This window comes from Notolabrus celidotus, chromosome 19, assembly GCF_009762535.1.
Source record: "Notolabrus celidotus isolate fNotCel1 chromosome 19, fNotCel1.pri, whole genome shotgun sequence".
Lineage (NCBI taxonomy): Eukaryota > Metazoa > Chordata > Actinopteri > Labriformes > Labridae > Notolabrus > Notolabrus celidotus.
In genome coordinates, this window is record NC_048290.1 from 20175574 (window position 1) to 20201318 (window position 25745).

Below are 25745 nucleotides of genomic sequence, written 5' to 3' on the forward strand. Positions count from 1 at the left end.
TTAACATGAGCCTTGTCAAGAGTTCATTTGTAGAATGACTTCCCTTCTTAATGTGCTTGAGACCATCAGTTGTGTTGTTTAGAGGTAGGGTTAGTACACAATGGATAGCCCTATTTGACTACTGTTGTAATCCATATTATGGCAAAACTTGATTATTTCATAGTTATGATGTTTTCAGTATTAATCTACCATGTTAAAAATAATTACAAATATATAATACCATTGAATGAGAAGGTGTGTCCAAAATGTTTGACTAGTAGTGTCTATTTGGGAAAGCAACATTATTAGTAATGTGCGTAGTCAGGTGCAAAATCATCTCTGGTATTGGTATCACTCACTGAAAATATTCCATGTTGTTTGGGCTACAGTATTTGGTGTAAGGCAAGAGACTAAGATAAAGAAGCAACATATTTTTAGAAAGTCAATATTGTGAAAGTATTGAGTTCAAGGTGATCTCAGAATGTAAAATGATGGTGTACTGTTTTCTTTAAAAAAGAAAATATGGATCCTTTTTGTATTTTTATGTTCTCCTGAGTTTCTTTCACTAAGGCTCCTGTTTTAACTTGCCATGTCTCACTCTGTGTGTTACTACGTCTGCTGTCCTATATGAAAACACCAAAGTATACACTGAAGTATACTAAACCAACCCATGAATGTGACCCAATATTTTAATGACTTGGTGCGTCAGCCTTCCTCCGTCCCTCTGGTGCCACCGCCGATCGGTTCACCCTAGATACAGTGATCCTCTGTGTTCCACATTTTGTCCGGGTCACATCCAAGCCCAGTGGCCCCGGTTCACTTCTCGGCTTGGTTCCTAGTTAATTAAGGGTTCTCTAGACTGGTCTGACTGAGAAAGCAAAAGCTTGGGTATTTGGAGGATGGGACGGGACTGGATGGCGAGGCTAAAAAGGCCCTCAGTCCTTCCTTTCCCACACTGTGTGATTGAGCCCAGCCATTAACAACAAATGTGCTTTCATTGTTGATCAATTGTGCAATGTTTTGTTGGTCAGGAAACTTAATCAATGATGTGTTTGTGTCGTTCATGAGAGAAGAGTCCTCCAGTGAAGCTTAAATTAGCGCAGCTTAGAAATGACAGTCTTAATTGGAATAACCCAGAGTGAGGTGACACACATCCATAATGAGCCTGGGAGGTTAAAACTCAACTTTTAGGTTAGTTTGGCTCTGCTCCCCATCATGCATCACTGCAAGGTGCTCGTGAGGACATGACCCTGGAAGACCCTTCAACCCATTTTTACTTTGCTGCCGTCACAGACACATACAGGGCATCGAGGATGAAAAAAAATGCACCTTGAAACATTTGGCAACTTTAAGGTCATGAAGAAGAATGTGAAACCAGGGCCTACATGATAGTTAAACATATTTTAATGTAATTATATAAAATAAAAGCTTCAGGAATTCTACAATGAATGTTATTGATCCCTATTGTTGTTGATGATGTTTTTTTTGTATTATTTTGTGTCTCTCCACAGACTCTAAAGGTCTGTCCAACCCAGGCGAGGTAGAAGCTCTAAGAGAGAAAGTGTACGCGTCTTTAGAGGCCTACTGCAAACAGAAATACCCCGAGCAGCCTGGCAGGTATGAACACAAACAGAGAAATGAGTGTGCAGATCCCCGCAGACTCTGCAGCTGAGTTCAACCCTGCAGATGGAGAAACACAAAAATAGTATGGTTCTCAGCTTGCATTTAACATGCAGTCTTTATATTTATTTTTATTTACCCTAATATAAATCCACATAAATGTCTTTGAGGTACTTACATAATCCCTATATGAGCAATCTTTACATCAACAGAGTGGCTGCAAAGATGTTTGTATATATCAAAAAGATGAGTGAAATTAAAATTATTTCCATTATTTTTTAATTATTAATTATCTGTGTTACTTTTGCTATTACCTTTCAATGTGGACGTTCATTTAAAAAGCGATTTTCGAAACGTTTAAATCCCGTTCTCTTTCACGAAGTCATTGTTGCGTTACCTGACTTCACTGGAGGAACGCAGCACTAAGGCAACTGACGTCTGTGCTGAGCCTGGGAGCATAGTGATGTGTCAGTCTGGAACAACCTGGCTCTGGGGAGGGGAATTCAGTCATTAAAGTATGTAGGAAAGTCAAAATATTAATGGAAGAAAGAATAAAATAAGATATAAAATAAAATAAGGATAAAATTAAATAAAGATCACATAAATTAAAATAAGATAAAATATAATAATAATAATAATAATAATAATAATAATAATAATAATAATAATAATAATAATAATAATTGTATATACAGAAGTGCAGAACAGTTAGTTGCTAGGAAGAGCCGTTTGGGAGCCAAAAGAGCCTCTTCTTGAATGATCTGGATCACTAAAAGAAGCCGTTATTCTCACCACTAGGAGAGAATATACGCTGAGGTTGTTTACCTGAGAAAGAACAAGGATCCCCAAACCCTGCTCTCACATGTTGGATCACAGACAACTTCAGCCAGAGCATGCGGCCTTTGTAGATTTTAAGTAATCTGTGGCTCTTTTACTGGACTTAGATTGTGGTGACCCTTTTCGTTGCAGGAGGAAGGGGGAAAGACATTAACGTTGATGTTTGCTTCCTTAAACAGAACTAACGGACTATCAAAGTTAATACCTTAATGGATTAATGATTAATTTAGTTAAATTTTTGATTAACTGCCCACCTCTGGTTTTGTTATGATTTACTTTATATTAGAAAAATGGGGAAAACATAAAATTGAGTGCAATAAAAAAATATTCTCATGTATCTTTTTCATTTTAACGCATTTTCCATGAAACTATTGTGCAATTTAAACCCAACTTCAATAATAATAAGTCATTACAAAAAAAATCTTAAAAATAAATTGAATACAATCAAACAGGATTTTTTTTTTGAAGCAAATAAGACATTTTTTAAAAATGTAACATCATGTATTAAATAGTGAATGCAATGATTATCCTTTTGAATCTGACACACGCCATGTGACAGTGTGTGATTTGATGATGAGCGGATCTTGCATAAGACTCAATATGTGGTTCTGCACACTACAAAGAGAATGCTGCGCGTATACTTGGCATCAGTAGAGGAGTTTGTTTGTTTGTTCCCAGTATTATCTCCCCCTCCCTCCCGCCCTTTCAGTTGTATCAAACTTTTTCAGTCATGTTCCTAATTTTTGCTTTGTGCTGTGACAGATTTGCCAAGCTGTTGCTGCGGTTACCAGCACTGCGTTCCATCGGCCTCAAGTGTCTGGAGCACTTGTTCTTCTTCAAGCTCATCGGTGACACGCCTATTGACACCTTCCTCATGGAGATGCTAGAAGCCCCGCATCAAATGACATAATAGCAGAGAGGGCTGACCTCTCTCACCCCTTTCTCTCCTCCCCCACGTCTCCCACCCGCCCTGGATCGGGAGCAGGGTCCTTTTTTTAAAAATCCCAGCTCCAACAGGGGACAGATCACGTGATGACTTTGAATGGAGATCCTCTCCCATCCTCCCTTGTTCCCTTTTCTCCCCGGCTACCTTTGATGTGTTTCAAAACAATGAATTCATCATGTCTTTGGGTCTGTTTTATACCTTGTAAAAATATATAAATAAGAAATATATATGAAAATGTCACCGCAACAGGAGCGACAGCAGCGGACTGAAATAAGGCCGGACTGAGGACAAAAGAAACAAAAATTTGAGCCATCGTTTTCATCCTCGCTTTTCCTACACCTTGTCAAGAAAAAGCTGAGATGATCAGGTTTTAGCACCCACAGTTTTGCTTGCAGGTATAATTAAAAAAAACAAAGCAGCGGTGATGTCATGTTCGGGCACTCAGCGTTGTGATCGGGACAATCGTGGACTGGGAGAGCCTCAGGCTGTCTACACTTAGACCTGAGCCCTCTCTCTCTTTCTTTCTCTATCAGGACTGAACTTTCTTCGGGGTGGGGGGTGACAGTGGGGGACAATATGTCTGCTCCAAAAGGAGCTTGTCTGTTCCTGCCTGACTCGATTGAACATGTCAGATCTTGCACTAGCTGTTTTTTTGAAGTGTGAGCTTTTGTGGAGCAGAACTCAGAGGTGGGTTAACAAGACTGCAAGTGCTCAAAAACCTCAGGTCTCTGCCCAATTCCAACAAATACAACTATGTCTTACTCTATTAGCACTGTGCAACGTCGCGGAGGACGGCATATTCTTTCACTAATCAGCTCGTCGGTTGATATTAACTGACCGAACAAGAATTGGGAGAGCTTATTTTGTACAATCTGTGCAGTCCTTCTGCACACAGGAAGGTGCAGGCTGTTGTAAATTAGCCATACATTAGCTTTATGCTACATGATGCTCTGAGAGGCAACCAACAGGGGCAGGAACAACTTTTTGTTTTCCTATTTGAAACAACTGGCCTCTGTTGAAACCTCACAGGTGATCACAACATGCTTGGAAGGCTGCAGAGTGAGCACACGGCCTCATCTGTGGGGATGAAATGTTGTTTAAGCCGGCCCTCTGAGCTCAATTTTGTCCTTTTTCCAACCTCTCTCCACTTCTCATTTCATGTGAATTTCAGCACACCATTTACACCTCCACACTCAGAAATCCCCCTGCTCCACGCAGCGGGTGTTAGCTTTTCAAATCACCTCATATCTACCTGTACAGAAAGTTACAACCATTTACAGTATTGATGTTATCAGTTTTTAATTTTAACAACAGCGATGCACTATTACCTCTGTTTCCATCATTCTGACCTTCAGTTCTTGACACTCATCTTACCATTTGCAGTATACGGGAGAGTGCTTGTCGTTGCAGCAGAGCCATTATTTGTTTATTTGTTTGTTACTTGGCACTTAACCTCATGACAGTGGAGTCGGGTTCCTAAACGGAGAGCTGATGTTGATGCAACGGACCTCTGAGGTGGAATTTGGCCCGGGCCCAATCAGGAATGCCTAAATAGTGTTCCTCCTCAGAGGGACACGCACACTCGCTCTCTCTGCACTTCTCTGGACAACCAAGTGTCATTCACATTGAACTGAAATGTTAGATATCTCCATGTTGTGTATGCTTTATGCTCATATTCTGCTTTTTTCTCCTTTCCATTTCTCTAAATGCTGCAGCTGCTGCAAAACTATGCATCGAGTGCATTTCCAAAGATTGTCTACAGAGAGAGTGCATGTTAGTCTGCCTCAAACAGGTCTGATAACCTTTTCAAACACACGTTTTGAGGTGTGGGATTTTTGTCATATTTTCCTGGACTGGAGTATATTTCTTATTTGGGTTATTTTTCCACTCTTCAGATATTTGATAGTCACTCTGTGATGGTTTCTTCACCCTGGTGTGTTAAACAGAGAACAAACAGCTTACAGCCGTCATCTTTTAAAAGTGTTTCATGGAGTAGCCAAGCATGGCGATCTTTGAGGTCATGCTAAATAAAGCTGTTGCTCAGTTTGATGTGAGAAAATCACTAAAAGAGGATTAAATCACTTCAACACACATGTTGAACTAAAAGAAAGGAAAGAAAATCAAACCTTAACACTGTGTTTTCATTAACCTTTAGAGAAGAAGTATTGAGTCCTGAGGGTGCCGCGTCAGATACACTTTTCAGCATTTACAAATGATCTGTTTAAAACACACCAACTCAAACAAAATAGTACAATTTTCTTTTCAGTTATGGATCCAATGCCGTATAATTAAGTCATTCATAATGAAGATATAAATAAGAAATGGACATTTGAAATAATCAATTCTTTGAATGATCTCCAAATAATTGATTTTATAAATCAAATGAAGATTCATACTTACTTTAAAAATACTTTAAAGTTATCTATTTAAAGGTCCTGTGAGGATCTTTCAGGCTGTGTGGATTATTGCGCTCCATGTGGACAAAGCAGTACCTTTTAATTTTTTAACAGGCTTTGTCCTAAACATGTAAAAGTCATACTTTTAACAAAAACTCTCATTCTGATTTATTTGAACACTTAAAATAATCACTCATGGAAACTGTTGCTGAAGAAATGTAATTAGAGTCTGTTTCTCGGCAACTTCAACTGTCACCCACTGGAGTTTTAAGAAATTAAAAATAATGATAAAGAAAGAGTCAGTCTTCATGTTCATGTTCTCATTGTGTTTTTCAGTCATATAGAGACAACAGTATTAATTTAATTATTTTTCATAAGCATATAAAAACTCCTCACAGGAGCTTTAAGTTCTCCATCTGTTGTCAGTTTCCACTTTATACTGATTCATACTGTAATTAATCAATTTAAACATTTAAAGCTTCTTAAAGATTACATAGAATTCAGACAGTGAAAGGAGTAACAGAGGCTCAAACTGACCTGTGTTCAGCTTATTTTCTTCATAATAATGATGTCTGAAAAAGCTGTTATTTGGTGGCACCATCAGGACTCCATAGATGTTGACTGCCGTCGAGACACCAACAATAAAACGGCCATTTGCCAATTTCTCTCTGTAAAACGTATTCCCAGACACCTCCGTGATCTCTGTCCTTGAGAAGAAAAAAAAAAGGGAAAGAATCTGTTCTGAAAAGTCACACACTGCTCACTTCTCACAGGACTACAACATAACCCAACACCAGAGAGCATGAGGGATGTGTGAGCTCCCTCTAGTGGAAGAGAAGCAGCACTGCAACAGTACTTGAATTTTTCTACAAGTATTTAATCAGACAAAAAGATGGCACTTTCTGACAGCGTTCTTATCATCATCGTTCCTCTATTAGACAAACCTCAGTGTCTGTTTGTTGAGACTTTGAAAAAGTAGCAATAACCTCAGTATGACTTAATGACTTGTTTTAATTTACTAAACACTTTCATTAAGGTGGCCTGTATTCAAAGAATCTATCCAGGTGACAGTATTGACTGCCAGTATGAGCTCAGTTTACAGCATTCGTATTCTGGAAAGTTCTACTTTGTACTCGATCAATCAACAGTTACAATCATGACAGCAAAGAGAGCTTTACTTTGACAATTTATATGAAGACAGGCTCCATTTTGGGATTTCTCCTGAGAAAAACTTAATCACAATATTTCACTGATATCCAGCAATGAAGCTTTTGTTTTCGACTGGATGACCCAACTTAAAAAAAAATAATACCCTCCTTCTCCTTTAATTCTGAGGTCTCCTCTTAGTTTACTGTGATCTGTGAGCGCAGGTATCTTAAGCCATAAGGTGGATGTTTATGTGCAAGCTCACCCCCGAACAGACAAGGATCTTGACTACATTAAGAAACATAGAATGATTACTTACGTGAATGCTTTTAACATAAAGCTATATTTTGTTAATATGTATATGTGTATATATTTATAAATATATATCAACAGAGCTGTTCCTGAATTATTTCTGACATTGAAAGACGAGTCTTTCAGACCAAACAGTTCCACGCCAGGTGTTCTTCAGCTGAAGAGTTGTGCTGTGTTCTTTGACTCACAAACACCTGAGACGTTTTTTTGAACTTCAAACTTGACTTTGTAAATTTAGTCCTGATCAACCAGCAGAATCGCAGCAGCTCTGAACTTAAAAAAAAAAAAGAACCAGCTTTCCAGCAGTCTCTGGAACCTCGAAACAAAAAACACAAGAGTAAAAAAAAAGCAAAAAAGGTTAAGACTTTAAAACCCTCAAATGTATGTGTTGCTTGGCAATTGTGTTCAAAAAGTGTAATCAGGAAAAAGCTGAGCTCGTGACACAATCACTGCTTTCTTTGTTGCATAGACAGAAAAAAATGTTCAAGTGAAAATGAAAACAAAAAAAAGATGAAAACACTTGGAAAGATCTATTTTTGTACAAAGGTAATTTTATCCCTCGCTTGTGTACTCTGTTCTTTCCCCGTTTCTTCTGTGAGCTCTTGTACGCGTCGTGGAAAAGCTTATTGAAAGATTCAAGAGACGATTTTCAGATTGAAAATTTAAGTGGGGGGAGTCATTTGCTTTGGCACCTTGGTAACTGTGTCGCTTTTACTTTGCCATTTTCAACCTGTCGCTGCAAGATGGGAATGTCTTTCATTATTTTTATGTCTATTTTTAAGGAGATGGAATTTTTGTCATCTGTTCTTTGTTGGTTGTTCTCTGATGTTCTATCTTTCATGGACAGAAAAAAAGGTTATTAAAAAACTCAAAAGTGATGTATGGTCATTCTGTGTATTCTTCAATGGACAAAACTTGCAGAAATCGTCGCAGTGCGTGGACTGTAGACTGTATAAATAATGGAAGTAGTATCTGTGATGTCACCCATCTGTACCTAAGCGCTGTTGTGAAGCTAAACATCGGCGGGTGCCATATTGGAAATGATGAACACAACCAAACTTTGCCTGAGCTTGTTTGAGGTAAAGAGAAAGACTTTAGGCTTTTAGCTAACAGCTACAGGGTGCCCGCTTGTCAATCAAGTCAGCCATGCCCTTATTTGGGCAAAACTTGAAAGTTTAATATCCTACAAAAAACAGTTTTAAAAAAAAAATTCACCCCCCGTACAGTGTGTGCGGATAGAGAATTAGTGACGTAAACCGAAGCCGTTTTTTGAACCAGGCTGTAAACATGTTTATTGCTGCTGCAAAGATTGTTTTTTTTAAAATTGGTGTGTATGTGGTTTCCGATGTTTCTGCATCCAGCCTCAAGCGGATTCTCGATGAATTGCAGTTTATAACACTTGCATGGGCTTCATATTTTGAGACCGGAGGTTGCCACTTGGCATGGACCAGTGTAAACAAGTTTAGTAATAACGTCGCTGCTTTCACAACTGGACAAATTTTCCTGACAGTCTGGTGATATAGTGTTCTTAGGTTAGTTAAAGCTAGGGTTGGTAGTCACAGAAAACTAGCATGAATTTGAATGTAGCATGTCCTCAGGACTCGGTCTAACCCCTCCCCCCCTCCCCTCGGAGCTTCCCCCCGCTCACATGTACGAGCGCCACTGCTTCGTGACCATATGATTGTGACTTATTCAAAACCGGTCCTCAGCACATTGTTTGTGTTTTGCACTACGTCAACATATGTCTCACTCAGCGGTAAGAAAACACCAAAACATTATCATAGTGAAAGTTAAAAACACAAACAAACATGAAATGTACGCGCAGGAGGCGGGCAGAACTGCAGGACAGGATTTGATTGGTTTCATAATTTGGCTCCTGATGGCAGGGATTGGTTGGTGTTATCCCAGGTTTACTCCGGCTTTAGATAGCGGCTTTTTGATTGCCATCGGGACAGAAAGATCATTTTAACTAGTATAACAAAAAGTGTATCTAAATCTGACTATCAACCCCAGCTTTAAAAAGGTTAATATTTAGTGTTGAGGGTTGACAGTGAACTTTATGATGACATAAGAATATCACTCTACATCACATCCAGTCAGGACTCGGTAACATGAAACATACAAAAAGGGGTTTTATTAAGTTGCAGGTTATAGCTGTCGAATGCAAACATAGAGTCCACTAAATCCAGGTTAACTACAGAGAATAGATGCTGCCAGCATGGTTTGCAGAACTACATCATGAGCTAATCAAGCAGAAAACAACATAAAAAAAAAAAAAGAGCTAAAAAAAAATCAAGTCTCAATACAAGTCAATATACTTACTGTATGTACAAAAATCCTACAACATAGAACTGCATTTGGTCACTGTCTTAAAATGTTAAATTTGACTCAATGAAAAAATGAAGTAAGAAATTCTAAAGTTTGGACTTTAACTCTCCTGTGACATCACTTATTATACCTTTAAATCCTTGTGTTTGTCCACTTTATACTTAAATCTGGAAAAAGTATCCTTTAATGGCACGGAGTACATAAATTGAGATTTGAAATTTAACATTTAGGGGGAAGAAAACACAAAAATGATGCCACTTAAATAAATACACGACCAAAGGACCCCTTGTGTTACCCTTTTTAACCTATATCTTGATGGGAAACTCACCCCTCAACCTTAAAGTTCTCTAAACTGTAACAAACAATCACACAGACAAATTAAAGGCAAACTTAATCACAGAAAGGCCCAATAACCATTACATTTCATGTACATATTATGGCGTTGATGAGAAGCAGTGACGTCGGGTTAATTCAGTGTCAAAGATACTGTAGCACCAGAACAGAGGGCGACATGGAGGTAACTTAATCTGGCACGTAAACAAACACATGGAATGTCTCAGATGAGGCAAAGCAACGCGTTCACTGCAGAGCTGTCTGGGTTTGTGATACTGTGTGTGGCTGATGCGTCTCGTTTGGTTCTGCTCGCTGGATTTCATTACCTGAAAGCCCTCCGCGCCCTGCAGGAGCTCTCTGTTAGAAAACAAGTCCTCTTTTTCTTACAACAAAAAGGTAGAAAAAAAATCTATCAAAAAGAAAATATGAATGGCTCAACAGTTCCGGGGAGAAAAAAAAGGGCTTAGCAGTCACTTTTCCATAGCTTGATGGTTTTGTCGTTTTCTAAAGCCGCGGATGCGATGATGTTCTCTGTCGGGTGGCAGGCGGTAGAAATGACGACATCTGAGAGGAGAAAATGAAAGGATGTTAAAACGGTTTTATCATCATTTAAAGAGAACATTACTTTCTTCAATTTAATTCAATCTTCTCTTTAGAGTGACTCTGTTGAGCTGCAGGATGCTCTGATCACTCCTCACTGATGGATGTTGACATTGCATCAGGACACTTGCTCTAACTTTTAAGTTTTTAGGAATTTGAATCTGTGCTTTCGAACACAATAAAACAGATCCAGCTTCTCCTGCTGTACCTGTGTGTCCCTGGAGTTTCTGCACGATCTCCTTTGTCTGCAGGTTCCAGATATAAACCATGTTGTCCTCCGAGCCTGACACGATCCACTGCGACAGAAAGAAGGGGTGAGTGAAATGACATCACGGTGAAGGGTTCGGTGAATTTAAAAGGCGTAGAACAACACTAACATGGGAGGCATTAAATGTCACAGAGGTCACTTTAAAATAATCACAGACTATTAGATGTTTCACTTGCAGAGGAATGTGATCATAAAAATCTAAGAGCTCTCACCTTTCCACCTGTGACAGAGAAATTTGCAAATATGCAGTATTTCTCGTTTTTATGGCCGGTGTACGTTTTCAAGCACTGAAATGTTGAATAGAGAAGAATCAGTTATCAAAAACCTAACCATAGGAAGCAGACACATTTTACTGTTACATGATATTTATTGTATACAGTACACTCAGACAATTAAGGTAAAAAAAATAAAAATAAATTACAACTTATTTTAAAGATAAGAAACATTTTAGGAAAGTTAAGGAAATGTAAAAACTCAACATTCATGAAAACACGTGATTAATTCAGCGTACCTTTCCTTTGCTGTAGTCCCACAGCTTTAGCGTGCTGAAAAGTAACCACAAATAAAACAGAGTCCTTTAAACAAATCATATCAACATTTAGAACCAGGCCTGTAATCATGTTTACTTCATGTACTCTGCAGCCAATGAAAGTGTATCAAAGTGTCATACTGCCCTCTACAGGAGAAGATATATAACAGCTAAACTGAAGCCCAGAACTTCACTTTATACTCACTTGTCCAGTGTGGCAGCCAGGATGTATTTGCCGTTGGGTGAAAACTTCACAAATGACACCGGTGGGTTGTCATCATCTAGACACAACGACACAGTCAGTCAGTTTGTGAATAATATGAGGATTCAGCCGCCACACTGTTGATGTTTACTTTTATCAAAAAAGACGAAACACCTGAATGTGTAATCTTACCTATGAGTGTTTTTAGACACTGTCCCGACGCGGTGTCCCAGATTCGGCTGCAAATGAAAAATAAAAGCTTTTAGATTAAGGCGTTTTTGAGACATTTCAGCAGTACAGTACAGAGCTAACACACACGCATACACTGTATTTACAAAGAAGGACAGAATCTGGGGTGCTGGTGGCCTAGAGGTCTAAGTGCCCCACGTATAGAGGCTATAGTCCTTGTGACAGAGGTTGCTGGCTCTACTCCCGCCAGGTCAACTATTAACTGCATGTCTTCCCCCACTCTCTACTCCCTACATTCCTGTCTCTCTTCAGCTGTGCTGTCAATGAAGGCAAAAAAAGCCCAAAATATACCTTAAAAAAAAACACACACACAAAAAACAGGCTACTTCATTATTAATGACTTGAGACAAATATGTGTAACAGCAGTGAAAGTGTAATTTTATCTCTGAAAAGTGTCATTTATGAAACAATGCTCAAATTTGTATCAGTGATTGTTTGCGGGACATGAAGTGAGAAAGAGTAAGAGGCGAGTGGAAACAGACCTATAGGAAAAGACACACCAGCAGCAGAGTTGAACTATAGCGCTCTTTTTAATTTATTGTTTCTGCGATCGGTAAAATAAATGCTGATACAGATAATCTGCCTGGCCCAAATGTGAAGAGAAAGTCAAGACACATCACAGATTTATATGCTCTGTTGACTGCCCTGAAGTTTTTGTTTCTAAAAAAAAGAGACATTAGTCACTAACAGGGATGAGGTATGTGAAGCATGCACTCATAGTTTTGGGGTAAGGGACTTCCCCTGAGATGAAGCACAACACAAACATGTTCTGTGAGGAGACGGACAAAGTAGACCACCATATATTCCTTAGTGCTCACACCAACTGAGCTGAGAGACAGACAGGTGTCAGCTTATAAATGTCGCACCACAGTTTTACTCTACATTCAGACTTTTGTTTTGTCGTGTCACGAACGCTTGAAGTGAGATATTCAGGTGACAACACAGGACAGGACAGAACAGCTTCCTTTTTGGAGCCACGATATTTTGATATCCTTTGCAAACAGCATGTGTTAAAAGAGCTCACGGACTCAGCAGACCTGAGTTTGTGTAGTTTAAGTGTTGGACGTGCTTGTAGTAGCGACTCAGACGGCCCTGTGATTGCAGTTAACAGTCTGTTTAGGGTACAGGGGGCAGACCCCGTCAGAGGCAGGGTCTTCTTATAGGAAGTTGCTATAATGAACCCATCTCAGGCCTGTTTAGTCCCTACTGTGGGAGTTATGAGATCCATTAGTTCTTTATAAGACTGATTTATAATCCAGTTATGAGGAGGAACACCTTTGAACATTTCCCTCTGTCACTTTGAAAAATGGGCAACTACTGAGAAGGAAGATGCAACATGGTGAGTTAATGTAAGCGTGAATGTGAACCAGCAGAAAACAAAGAGAAGGAAGAGTTTGTTCTCACCAGAGTCCGTCATAACTGCTGGACACGATCAGGGAGCCGTCTCTGTTGAAGTGAACCTAAGAGCAGAGACAAGTCATCAGAATAACGACAGCTTGTTAATCTTACGTCTAGGAGATTCCTCTAATGTTGAGCATGAGCAGGACTTACAGCAGAGACAGGGTCAGAATGTGCTGGCAGTGTTTTCAAACATTTCCCGGTCTTCACATCCCATATCCTGACACTCTCATCGAACTGGAGGAAGAATACAGACAGACCGCATTTCAGTGTTAGAAGGAAATGCTTTAACAAAGAACATCTGGATTCTGTTTAGTTTCTGTTCTTTGCTTCTTCTTACTCACCGATCCTGACACGATGAGATTGGACTGCGGGTTGAAGTTGCAGCAGAAAACGTAGTTACTGTGACCTTTTAGAGTTTTTAGGCATTTACCCTGGATGAAGAAAAAAAAAAGGATGTAATGTCACAGACTTGAGATAACAAGAAACAACTTCTCACTCCAAGCACAGCATGTTTCAGAAAGTTAGAGCCAAAAGTAACTCGGCCACATACAGTGTGTGTGTTAAAGAATGTTTTAAATGTTGCTAACATGACAGTAGTGCTTGTTTCATTCTATCTGCCTTACCGAGCTGACGTCCCAGATCTTCAGGGTTTTGTCATCAGATGCAGACACCAGGAGGTTGGAGTCAGAGGACCAGGCTACGTCAGATATACCCTGAAGAGTGATACAAAGGAACATCAAGGATGCAACAAGAACTCAACAGTGGTAACAACTTATAACCAATTCAATCAAAACCATTACAACAGAATCTGTTTAACTCACAAGTTTGTGTCCAGAGATGGTCTTCTCAAACTTGCCATCATATGCTCCCCAGATTTTGATGAGTTTATCAGCAGCTATAATGATAAAGTAAACAAGCATTCAGTGTTGTAACAGCCTCTGTTAAAAAAAATATTTGCAAGGTTTTCCTTCTAAATTAATTCCTTTTTTAAAAGATATATTTACTGTAATGGCAATATACAAAATTGTAGATTACTTAAAAAAAAAAAATCTTATGACTCCCACTTTGGGAACCTCTGATCTAGGTCTCAGAGAAATTGACAAAGCCACCTTTTTTTAATCAATCATGAACAAATCAATGATAGAGATAAAATCACTGTCAAATTAATGCAGAATGAGGGCAACTGTTGGTTGCAGTCCTAAATGACTGTGTCTATATGCTGTAGAGGAAACATAAGAGACAAAAAAACTCACATGAGCTGGCGAGCCATTCTCCACTCGGGCTGAATTTGACAGAAGACACAGCTTTAGTGTGGCCGGCTAAAGTGAACTTCAGGCTGTAGTTTGGTTTGGCGGGGGCCGACTGTGAATGAAATCCAAAAGTGACATTTAGAAATCTCTCTAGTGTCTGATGAGCAAACATCTCACTTTCAAAAATCACATCATAGAGAGAAAAGAGCACAGAACGCTCCAATTTTACAAATGAAGTTACAATCAAATGTGAGGCTGCATAAAAGGACGAAAAGCATCCCCACCTTGCTTTGACTCGCGGAAGCTGATGGTACCACTGGAGGTTTCGTGTCGGTCTCTGGTTTCTTATCTTCTGTTGCCATGGTGGGGCTAAGAGCATCTACTGAGGACTTCCTGTCACAGAAATAAACACATGTTGAGTTAAATAAATGAGATTCCATTAAGTTATTTCACATTTACAACAAATCAGAGTTAAACAATGTATATCAAACTACATATTGTCTGAGTTTCTGCATGAAAGGACACAGTTGTGCCTCTATATCAGGGGTGTCAAACGTGCGGCCCGCGGGGCAAAACCAGCCCCCCAGAGGTTCCAATCCGGCCCACGGAACGACATTGCAAAGTGAAAAATTACAGAGAAGACATTAACTGAAATTTTTTAATAAAAGTAACTACTATTTCAAATTTGTCCTCCGGGGGTCGCATACAATCATAGTGCTGACGGAGCGCCCTGAACGATGCTTCGTCTCAGTGAGAAAATAGATGACTTGCTGTTTGCATAATCCGGTTGAGATTCATAAAGACTTTTTAGAGCACTATAAGATGATCCACTAACTACTAACACTAGCACTACACCCCTGCATACAACACTGTCCAGCAAGCAAACTGTTCATGCTGGAGCTGAGGGGTCCAAAATAATATACTCTACCTTCTTCATTATTATAATCTATCTGTTCTTTTGCAGTAAACATTACAAACTGCTTGTCAGGTGAATGGGTAACCTGTGTGTTTGGTGTGTTCGCAGCAGGTTTCAGGGCTTAAAGAGTAAAATATTCGGCCCACTGAGACGCATCATTGCAAAAAATACAACAGCTGTTTTTGAAGAAAGATAGTTCATTAAATAGAAACATTTTCAGAATGTACTTTTTTGCACTAAAACAAAAGGGAAAATTTTAAAGTTTTTGTTATTTGTATGTTATTATGTTGTGATTTTACTGGTCCGGCCCACTTCAGATCAACTTGGGCTGTATGTGGACCCTGAACTGAAATAAGTTTGACCCCCCCTGCTGTATGTCATTAGCATATCATCTGGATGTGTTATTGTGTATACATAATACATAAGCTAATGGTTTAATGTTTATATCTTAGTTTGTTTTGATATAACCACATCAACTAATGACGATGCAAAGCTATGCCACTACTCTGAACCATCCTGTATTTAACATTTCTGCGCTGAAAAGCCTTAAACGGCGTGCTTTCAACATACACTGTGTCATGAAGGAACATTTGATGTAGGGGGAAATAAAGCATTTGGCATTATTTTTGACATGAAAAACATGTTTTTTTAATGACTCAACGATAATTGATTCTAAAGATTGGTCAAAAATGAAAAAGGATTACTTTGTTTACAAATAAATATAAGATAACATATATATATTGAAACTGTCCAAATCTCAGAATTGATATAAAATAAAAGCTATTCGGGATTCGAATCGAATCGTGGGTTGAGTGTATCCCATGGTGTATCCTTACATCTCTAGCTCAATCAGCTAGCTCGTCAGTTAGCCACCAAATGTCTGCTAGCCATGACTGGGTTAAGGAAACTACAAGCATGAATTATATGTCGTGTAGCCATAAGAGGCCATTAAATACAGATAATAAACACAGTAACCTTTGCTGAAGTGTAAATGTAATTAAAATGAAAAGGGAAACAAAGGGCCTCCGTTTGGATTTCAGATGTGACACTAGCATCCTCATGTAAAAAAATATTCAATGCAACACAAACAAATTGAAGCCAAAGAGCAGGAAGGAACTAAATCGTCAATCCGGTTGTTTAATAAACGAGCTAAAAGCAGGATCATGGTGGAGCTGTTTGTTTTAAACGCACTGGTGCTGTTGACAAATTGGTTGATCTGCCACGGAGGGGGCCTTCATTCAAACAATGAGATATTATTCATAAGCGGATACTTACGAGGGTTTAATGCAGGCTCACGGCCAGGATGTTGCTTCTCGAAGAGGGAAGGGAAACAGTAAGATCAAATCCCTTACACGATCATGAAGGAAAACATAAATCGATTTGCTTGCGCCTTGATTTTTTTTTTACTGTGAGGAGAAGCGGGGAATGTGGTATGGTGGTGCTTCTCTGCGCATGTGTGTAACCCTAAGAGGGAACGGAAGCCATTGAGGGACAATTAGCGTCAAAAGCAAAATATGACTTTGCTGTAATGGGCTGTGTGGCGTTTAACCGTCATCAAACCCTATTAAAAAAAATACACAAAATAACCTTAATTGTAATGTGACTTGTCATGTTTTTATTCATTACTACAATGTGCGTATTAAGATACATCTACACCCTCCAGCCCAGTAGGTGGCGCTGTGTACAGTGTGAGCAACCTACCAGGGTAGTGAGGAAGGGGAACAGCTACCCTGTTGCAGGATTAGCTCCAAAAGAAACTTTTGAGTGAGAAAGTTTGTGTTTGTGAAGCACTCGGGGATGACCTGAGTTGCTAAGGTGGGCCTTTGTGCAGCGTTTGCATCTTCTGAACTTCTGTCCCGACGTCCTGCATTGATAACGGTTTTTTTTAGTGATAGTTCTGCAGGCGTTTTTTTCATGCAGTGTGACTCCAATCCATCACTCGCGGCCACACGACACAGTCAGGTCGTAATACACGCAAATACCGCTTAGCTTCAAGGTAGGTTGCAAAGTACCTGTGGGTAATTATTAAACGTGACATTCTGAAAACAAAGCACTCCAGGGCTTGCAAACACTCAGTCTTTCACGGAGTATATGACATTTATATGTGCTTATGAATGTTCTATGTTTTGTGGCGGCGACTCCACTCGTGTTTGTAATTTACCTGTGTATCCTTCCGCCAGTTAACCCAACCCATCGAGTTATTAACACACCTTCATCAATTTAAGAGGAACTGTTTTCTCCCTCAGATAAATGGTACCAATTTTAGTCTTTTAGCTCTACACATGGTGAGCTAACCTGGTTCAAATCATATTACTTTTAACTTTTAAGCAAAAACAAACAAATTCCTTGCTGGCTTTGTGGTCAAATGACGTCAGTTTTTATCAATGAAGCTACACTAATTCAGACAAAACCTGTCTAAACGTGTTACATTGTTTTCATAAAGTGGTATTCCCCTAAAGAGGTCATATAAATCCTGTCAGAAGTAGGAGGAGCACAAATTTAGAGCATTCATTTCCCTTCAACATTTCTCTTCATTGAGTATTGGGTGAATTACTAGATAAATTATGTATTCAACAACAAGGAATTCTTGTCCCAAAGCTTTATGTCATGAAAATATAGATTAGGAACTACAGCAGGCATTTCACTCACTGTGAATTCAGTCACTCCATGACTTGTTGCAAAGTAAACGGAAATTGAAGCCACAAGCGGCGATGAACGGCCCTTGCACAAACTATGGGGGAGGGATATTTTACCCTTTTTTTTAACCCTTTAAAAGCCCCCCAAAATCAATTTCCTGTTTATGGCGAGACATGTGTTTGATCCACCGCCTGCATGTCTGCCATGCCCACAATTTTTAGATTTGCAAAAGTTTTCTGATAACTTTGAATTGTCAATGTGTTTACTACAAAATGTGTGTGGTTTGGACTTGATCAGAGAAAAGGCCTAGGGCAAGATCTCTTAAATATGTACCCTTGCAAATCAGGTGAAAATCTGAAGAAAAAGAAAAGCTGGCTGATTTCCTGTTGGGACTTCACCATGACATTAGGTACATTTTTTGTAGGTATTGGCCTGATAGACATTTGAAAAAGATGTCATGCATCTCGCTCGGCTGGAAGTGAAGCTTTCAGCAGTGTGACTGCCCCCTGGTGGCTGGCTGCAGTATAGGTCAAAAAATCCGTCTCCCCATTCATTTGAATGAGGGAGCAGTCAAACTTTAAAAAATTAATACACAGCGTACAAATGTTTCTCACATTCGTATGCTGTGGTGATATGTAGTTAGTATTTGACTGTTTTGTGTCCAAGGCCTCATTTTTCTGAAAAGTTTCTTTTTCGTTAGTTATTAGAGGTTAAAAAACAGGGTTTTACTTCCGGGTTTCCTTTGATTCACAGTCGCCGTAAAGAGAAACTTCGAAGGACACACAGCGTCTTATGACGCAACGCTGTAGGGCGGAGCTCGTTTCAGTGGCTTCGCAGGCTCTGGCTGCACAATGGCTGTGCCCAGGAGCGGGATTTTTTGGCTTCAGAACCGTGCTGCAGGAAGAGGCGGAGCAACGCTGTCCATTTTTATATACAGTCTATGGTATTGAGGGGGTGCCCAGTTGGAAAGAAGGGGGCGCTATTGAGCGATATTTGGGACTTTTTGCGGGGGACCAAAATAATTTCGAAAATGTAGCCAGGCCTGATGAGTGTGTCAAGTTTGGTGACTTTTCGGGCATGTTGAAGGTTTCAAAAAGGCAATTTACTTTACTAGGTAGAAAGAAAAATCCTTAGGGGTACAATAGGGCCTTCGCCGACCTTGTCAGTCTTCAGACCCTAATTACATCAATGGATCCAACATGCATGCACAGCACAGTATCCTACAGCAGTAAATGTTTATGAAATATATGGAAGCAAAGTAATTTATTGTTAATTTGTAGACCACTGACTCTCCCACACCTCTTTTTGTGTCGACAGATCGCTCTGCCTGGTTTCAAAGCTATGAAAGAAGTAAGCTGCTATTCCCTCAGAGCCTTCAATGAGCTGGAAAACAGAAGCATTAACTCAGAGGAAAACAGAAACCACTGGATGATCTGTTAGTCTGTGAAGACCCAGCTGCCATCATTATGTCAGCAGACCCTCCACAAGTTATCAATCCTCCGCCTCCTGAGGTAACGAACCCTGACACACCAGGACGACGGACCAACCAGCTGAAGTTCATGCAGAATGTTGTGATCAAATCCCTTTGGAAGCACCACTACTCCTGGCCGTTTTACCACCCAGTTAATGCAGTCGCCCTTGGACTACCAGTTAGTAGTTTGTTTGTTTTTTACACATTCTTTAAACTAAAATGCATTAAATCGGTTTTTAAACAATCCATTAATGCACTACAGAAAATGAGTCAATTCAAGTTTAAGTTGTCAGAATGCCAAGCTCAAGTACTGGTAGGGAATTTTAAATGTTTTTATCACCAGCTCTGATTATACAAGTAACAACAAATCAGGAATGATATCATGGTATTAATATCTGCTGTATTATATGATGTATTTACAGTGGGTTTGAAGAGTTGAACATTTGCTAATGATTAACTTACTCCAGTTGTAAGATCATTATAAGATCAGTCTAAAATAAAAAGTCTTGAACTTGTCTTGTGTCGTCGTTTCTATTCTTTCCTCTTCATTAGGATTATCACACCATAATCACCTCTCCCATGGATATGGGGACCATCAAGAAAAGGCTGGAGAACAACTACTATCTGAGTGCAAGTGAATGTATGCAAGACTTCAACACCATGTTCACCAACTGTTACATCTACAACAAGGTGAGAAGCTTTATTAATGAATGTACCATATAACACAGGGTAAAACCTCATAAAACGAAACCCTCAGACTTCTCTCTGTGTGCTCTAGCCTACAGATGACATCGTGCTGATGGCCCTCGCCTTGGAGAAGGTTTTCTTGCAGAAAGTTGCCATGATGCCACAGCGGGAAGTGGAGATTCTTCCTCATGTTGGCAAAGTGAAGGGCAGAAAAAATAGCTCTCCAGGTAATGACTTTACATATGTGACAGTGTTACACAAGTGCTACTATACATATCCCTAATTTTACATACATATAAGTGATAACTGCATGATAAGATTCTCAGAGATCATGGCACACTAATTAAAAAAAAATGCAGATTGAGGTATGTAGTTTGTAAATACCTTGCTGTAAGTTTAGGTGGCTTAATGATAACTAGATGAGTCAAAAAGTGAAAGGCAAATGCCTAAACAATGTTTTTTAAATGAAGTAAGGAAAAAAATGATATGAGAAATTAAATCAGACTTTTGTTTTGGCTTCAATATTAATTATGTTTTGTTTTTCTTCCTGCAAATTTGTATTTTATTTATTATATTTATTTTATTTTATTGTATGATTTATTTTAACAGTGCAAATATATAAAATTGCTCAATATTATTATTATAAAATAATAATCAAAATGCTAATTTCAGATGTGATAAATTGAGTGATGCATAGATTTTGAGGGTTATGGAATGCAGTGCAGAGAGAGAGATAGACAATATTTTATTTTTTTATCTTATTTTATTTGACTATTTGCATTTTGTTTTATTTATTTTATTTATTGCATTTTATTTTAATTCATTGCATTTATTTTATTTTATTTTATTATATTATATTATTCGGGGGGGGGAGTTCATAGGTTGCTTGATGAACTGAATGTAGGGATATGTGTAAGTTCTTATTCTTTTCACTAAGGCCTAAAAGTTAGGGTTTGTTGCAGGGAAAAGTAAGTCACCAAAAGTTGTATTTAGTCTTTTAATTGACAATAAAAACCCTCAGCCTACCTTATTACATTGTTCCCAGGTGCACACTTAGAGCAGCATAGTTCATTGTATTACATATTATGATGCTCAGAGTCCATTTAAAGCAGTTGCAGCAGAAACAAGTGTGTTAAACAAGTTAAAGAGACACTGTGTACATTTAGGAACGAGACACAGCAGCAGAATTTCATTCATTATTAAAATCTCCAGACAGGACAGCAGGATCTGTTGGGAGTCAATGTAATAAATGTTCTGTGCTTAACATTACAAGTGGTAGGCCATATAGTTTTATTATATTATGGCTATATTTACAACCGCATTTGTAATAGGTAATAAACATTCAGTATTAATATTTATGTGCGTTATTATTGGTGGCATTGGTAGTTAAGGTTTGAGGCCTATCATACATGCAGATGTTAAAAAGGCATGTTGTTTTGCATGTACTGTGCTGAGTGTTCTTTTGCATCAGGTGTAAGTTGACCGGTAGTGTTCTATTTTAAAACAAAGAAATGATCACACTGTTTTATTTCTCTTGTTCTTTTAATTTGTGTGAACACTTGCATTTAGGTGGACAGAACGAAGCTGTAACCACATGTTCCTCATCTACCACACACATTTCTCAACCGAATCTCAGCAACATACCCGGACCTCCACAGACCATCACAAAAGTAGGTCCCTCATTGTATCCTAAACTATCAATTGTGGTATTTTTGAATTTATGAAGTAAGAAGACATTTAAGATGTACTGGTTTTTGTGTTTTTAGGTGCCAGTGAAGAAGACGGGGGTGAAACGGAAAAGAAGCACATCTGACTTGTCCCCTCAGAAGGACTCAGAAGGACAGAAGCTGCCACAGGAGGGCTCACAGCTCAAGTACTGCGATGTTATCCTGAAGGAGCTGCTGTCGAAGAAACACGAAGCCTACGCCTGGCCTTTCTACAAACCTGTGGACGCTGAAGCTCTGCAGCTAAACGATTACCATGAAATCATCAAATACCCCATGGACCTCGGCACTGTTAAAGTATGAGCTGCATGTTTACATATACAATCACATCTTCTATCTATTATCCATGAAAGATGTTATTGTGATAACTTTTGATTCCCAGGATAAGATGAACAGAGAACAATACCAAGATGCACAAAGCTTTGCTGCAGATGTAAGGTTGATTTTTTCAAACTGCTACAAATACAACCCTCCACACCAGGAAGTGGTTACTATGGCCAGGAAACTTCAGGTGAGATTTGAATCATAGCTATTCCTCATTACAGATTCTGAAATAGTCGCCAAACTTTGAGTCACTTGATTCATCTTTATCATGCTGCGTGCATGTTTCTCCTTTAGCGTGTGTTCGAGAAAAGGTTTGCGAAGTTGCCAGAAGAGCCGATAGAGATGAATTCACAGGTAAAAGGAGCAGGTCTCAGTGTCAACACAAGCGGCAACAGCTTCTCTGACTTGGACAAATCGGACCAGGAAGAGGAGAGGAATGCACGGATTGCTGAGTTGCAAAAGCAGGTAGGTGCAGAGGAGCAGGTGGGTTTTTACATCGAGCTCAATCTCACAGGCTTGTTGTGTGCTCCTAAAAGCCGTTTGATTACCAACATGACCTGTGTTAGCCTGTGTATGCTTTAAAGCACAGAGAAACACAGCTTTTGTATTGATTCAAATCTCAAAATGCACACAATTCTTCATTTCCTCTTGAGACAAGAGTTTTCTGGAGCAAGTAACATGTGCATCTGTCAGTACCACGTTTGCACATTAACATGTAGCATGCACATTAATGTGCTTTGCGTACAGTACCAGTCAAAAGTTTGGAAACACCTTCTCATTCAATGGTTTGTATTTATTTTAATTATTTTCAACATTGTAGATTAATACTGAAGACATCAAAACTGATAGAACATATATGGAATTATTTAATTATCCAAAAATTGTTAAACAAACCAGAATTCTGTTAAGTAGCCCCCTTTGGCCTTCATGACAGCTTTGCACACTCTTGGTATTCTCTCAGTCTGCTTCATGAAGTGGTCTCCTGGAATGGTTTCTAATTAACATGAGCCTGGTCAAGAGTTAATTTGTGGAATTACTCGCATCTTAATGTCTTTAACCCTCCTATTATCCTCAAACATTACTAACACATTTTTTTGGCCTCCAGAAAATGATTAACATAAAATTGTTGACCAAGTTTTTGTGTCAGGCACTTTGTTTTTTGAATAGATAAATTGCCCCTTGATTATGAGACCTATCAGTGAGTTGACATGTCCTCTAGCGCCACGAAACTTTTAAATTTGAATTAATGTATCTTGAAAAGTTTTCATACAAATCTTCTCCAATTTACTGACAACACTAATGACCACAAGAGTATGAACCTTCTTGGTTTTGGTGATGATATGACCTTTCCTGTAGTGCCACCATCAGGTCAAACTTTCAGTTAGGTCACACACACAGACAGGAAAATTGACCTCAGAGGAACACCAATGCATGCAATATGTGTTCAGCACATTGAAAAAGTATCATCATGATAATTTTATGCTTCATCAGTAGTCCCCATCAAGTTATGAAAATTCATGAAATATGAAGCAAAACAAAAAAAGTCAACTATTTTTTTTGAATGGGATTAAATTAAGACCATCGGTTGTGTTATTCAGAGGTAGAGGTAGTACACAATGGACAGCCCTATTTGACTACTGTTGTAATCCATATTTAAAGAAAACCATTTCACTACATAGTTTTGATGTCTTCAGTATTAATCTACAATGTCGACAATAATTGTGTGTCCAAACTTTTGGCTGGTACGGTGTATAAAGATAGTGGTACTCTTGAGTGGTGCACTTGAATATTTTGTCCTGTTTGGATTCAAAGCAGTGTTGTAATCCACTTTTATCCATTTTAAGCCACTTTACTCTAACTCCTCTGAGACAGAAAGAAGAAGAAACTTGATCCTCTCACAACTTGTGAAACACTGAAGGATTTGTGCTGAAACGCATCCTTTGCTAGTTCATACGCTACTTTGCCCAGATTAAAAGTTGTGAAAAGACATTCAGTCTGCTGACTTCTTTACCTTTTAAACAGCCTCTTTGAAGTCATGCAGCTAAAGAAGCTTTTAGTCCACATTTGCTTCTTTTTTTGCTTTTTTGAGCTCTATTATTGTTCCAAAGTTGCTCATCTGTTGACACTATTCCCAGCTTAAAGCTGCTCATGAACAGCTAGCAGCCCTCTCTGAAGACCCTGCGACCAAACAAAAGAAGGGACACGAAAAAGACAAGGAGGAAGACGGCAGAGGGAATGAAGGGGATGCAAATAGTTCCAGGTATGACATTTTACATGAGAAATAAACTTTACTTCTATAATGTATCACTCTTTTACACAGAACTAACTTTAGGACTAACTTTGAAATGTCAGGCCTGTGTGGAAGAGCAGTAAGGACTGGGATTCAGACGATGATTGTTTGCCGCTGACGTACGACGAGAAGCACCAGCTGAGCCTGGACATTAATCGGTTGCCTGGCGTGCAGCTGGGCCGCGTGGTCAAGATCATCCAGACACTAGAGCCCTCAATGGGTGACGCCAACCCAGAGGAGATTGAGATTGACTTTGAGATACTGAGGCCGTCCACTGTGCGTGAGCTGCAGCAATACGTGAGGGCTTGTCTGCTCAAGAGGTTTAAGAAATCCCAAAGTGAGTATGAAGTGTTGAAGCCTTCCTATTTTGACTCATTTCACATCCAGGATTTAATTGATCATGGTGCTTCCTTTTCTTATCTTCATTCAGAGAAAAGCAGTCAAGAAGTGTCTTTTAACACTGGCTGCAGCGGTTCCTCGAGTTCTTCAAGAAGCAGCCTCGGTGACTCCAGCTCAGAAGACAGTGATTTCTGATATACACAGCGTATTTATTTATTTTTGTCCTAAAAAAGAAATATGTTCAAAGCATTTATTTTTTTATTTGTTGTACGTTTAATGTGAAGGATTAAACGCCTCTTATGCTGCTTCTGTATTCAGTGTGGCTTTTCTCTCTGTGTCTTTATGAATCGCAATATCCGTCTCCGCTGTATCTTATCAGACACCATGAATTCAGAGTAAAGCTGGATGGCATGCCTCTAGAACTAGGGCATATTTCATAACATCTGAGTCTCAAACAATATCCTGTCTCTGTCAGTCTTTTCCCACATCCTGTTTAATTACAGCACAAGCCTGTTTCAGAGACATCAGAGAAATGTGTGGATATTCTTCCAAACACACTTATTGCTCTACACAGCTCTCAGTGTTGTGTTTATGGACACTGCAATATATTGTCTTACTGAGACTTACATAATTAGTTATAACATTAGAACCATTTGACTGCTATGCTATTAAGGTGGAGAATTTCATTTCGAAGTCACTGATGTGTCTGATGACTGAAATAAAAGTAGCTTACTTAATTTGAAAGAAACTCAGCTCAAAGAAATGCATTGTCATCAAAAGATCAATCTTATTTGATGTCCAGCTTTGGGGTTCCCTTACCTGACAGTTGATCCAGCAGAACTGATCCTGCTAAATGCTCTATGAAAGATCTGACTTTTTTCTGCATGATGTGGGCTATTCACATAAAAACATGATGTACTGGCTTAATTGCATGTTTCCCTCCATCTAAGCTTCTGAAGAA

At 39.0% G+C, this 25745-nt stretch overlaps 3 protein-coding genes across 8 annotated transcripts in view; 2 read left to right on the forward strand and 1 right to left on the reverse strand.

Moving 5' to 3' along the window:
• The window catches only part of LOC117831100 (retinoic acid receptor RXR-alpha-A-like), a 245489-nt gene extending 237375 nt beyond the window's left edge, over window positions 1–8114 (forward strand). For all 3 annotated transcript variants that reach the window (XM_034709605.1, XM_034709606.1, XM_034709607.1), the window contains 2 exons: window positions 1491–1596; window positions 3199–8114. In XM_034709605.1, the coding sequence (XP_034565496.1) occupies window positions 1491–1596; window positions 3199–3346 (254 nt within the window). In that variant the 3' untranslated portion in view covers window positions 3347–8114. The remainder of the gene's footprint in view (window positions 1–1490; window positions 1597–3198) is intronic.
• Window positions 8115–9348: 1234 nt separating this feature from the next.
• LOC117830805 (WD repeat-containing protein 5) lies at window positions 9349–18048 on the reverse strand. Of its 3 annotated transcripts, none has more exons than XM_034709083.1 (14): window positions 17962–18048; window positions 14681–14789; window positions 14400–14508; window positions 13968–14041; window positions 13770–13859; window positions 13488–13577; window positions 13297–13380; window positions 13150–13205; window positions 11689–11735; window positions 11500–11575; window positions 11277–11310; window positions 10978–11052; window positions 10706–10793; window positions 9349–10461 (listed from the first exon to the last, which is right to left on the reverse strand). In XM_034709083.1, the coding sequence occupies exons 2-14, from the start codon at window positions 14756–14758 to the stop codon at window positions 10361–10363; spliced, it is 1002 nt and encodes a 333-aa protein (XP_034564974.1). In that variant the 5' UTR covers window positions 14759–14789; window positions 17962–18048; the 3' UTR covers window positions 9349–10360. The 3 variants fall into 3 exon arrangements, with proteins under 3 accessions (XP_034564974.1, XP_034564975.1, XP_034564973.1); XM_034709084.1 differs by lacking the exon at window positions 17962–18048 and adding an exon at window positions 17474–17567; XM_034709082.1 differs by lacking the exon at window positions 17962–18048 and adding an exon at window positions 16588–16766.
• Window positions 17003–25097, forward strand: LOC117830804 (bromodomain-containing protein 3-like). Of its 2 annotated transcripts, none has more exons than XM_034709081.1 (11): window positions 17003–17127; window positions 19267–19598; window positions 19973–20110; window positions 20199–20334; window positions 21677–21777; window positions 21874–22128; window positions 22214–22342; window positions 22450–22620; window positions 24291–24415; window positions 24508–24782; window positions 24876–25097. In XM_034709081.1, exons 2-11 carry the CDS (start codon window positions 19416–19418, stop codon window positions 24977–24979), a joined length of 1617 nt encoding a protein of 538 aa, XP_034564972.1. In that variant the 5' UTR covers window positions 17003–17127; window positions 19267–19415; the 3' UTR covers window positions 24980–25097. The 2 variants fall into 2 exon arrangements, with proteins under 2 accessions (XP_034564972.1, XP_034564971.1); XM_034709080.1 differs by having other exon boundaries at window positions 17007–17308.
• The last annotated feature ends 648 nt before the right edge of the window (window positions 25098–25745 follow it).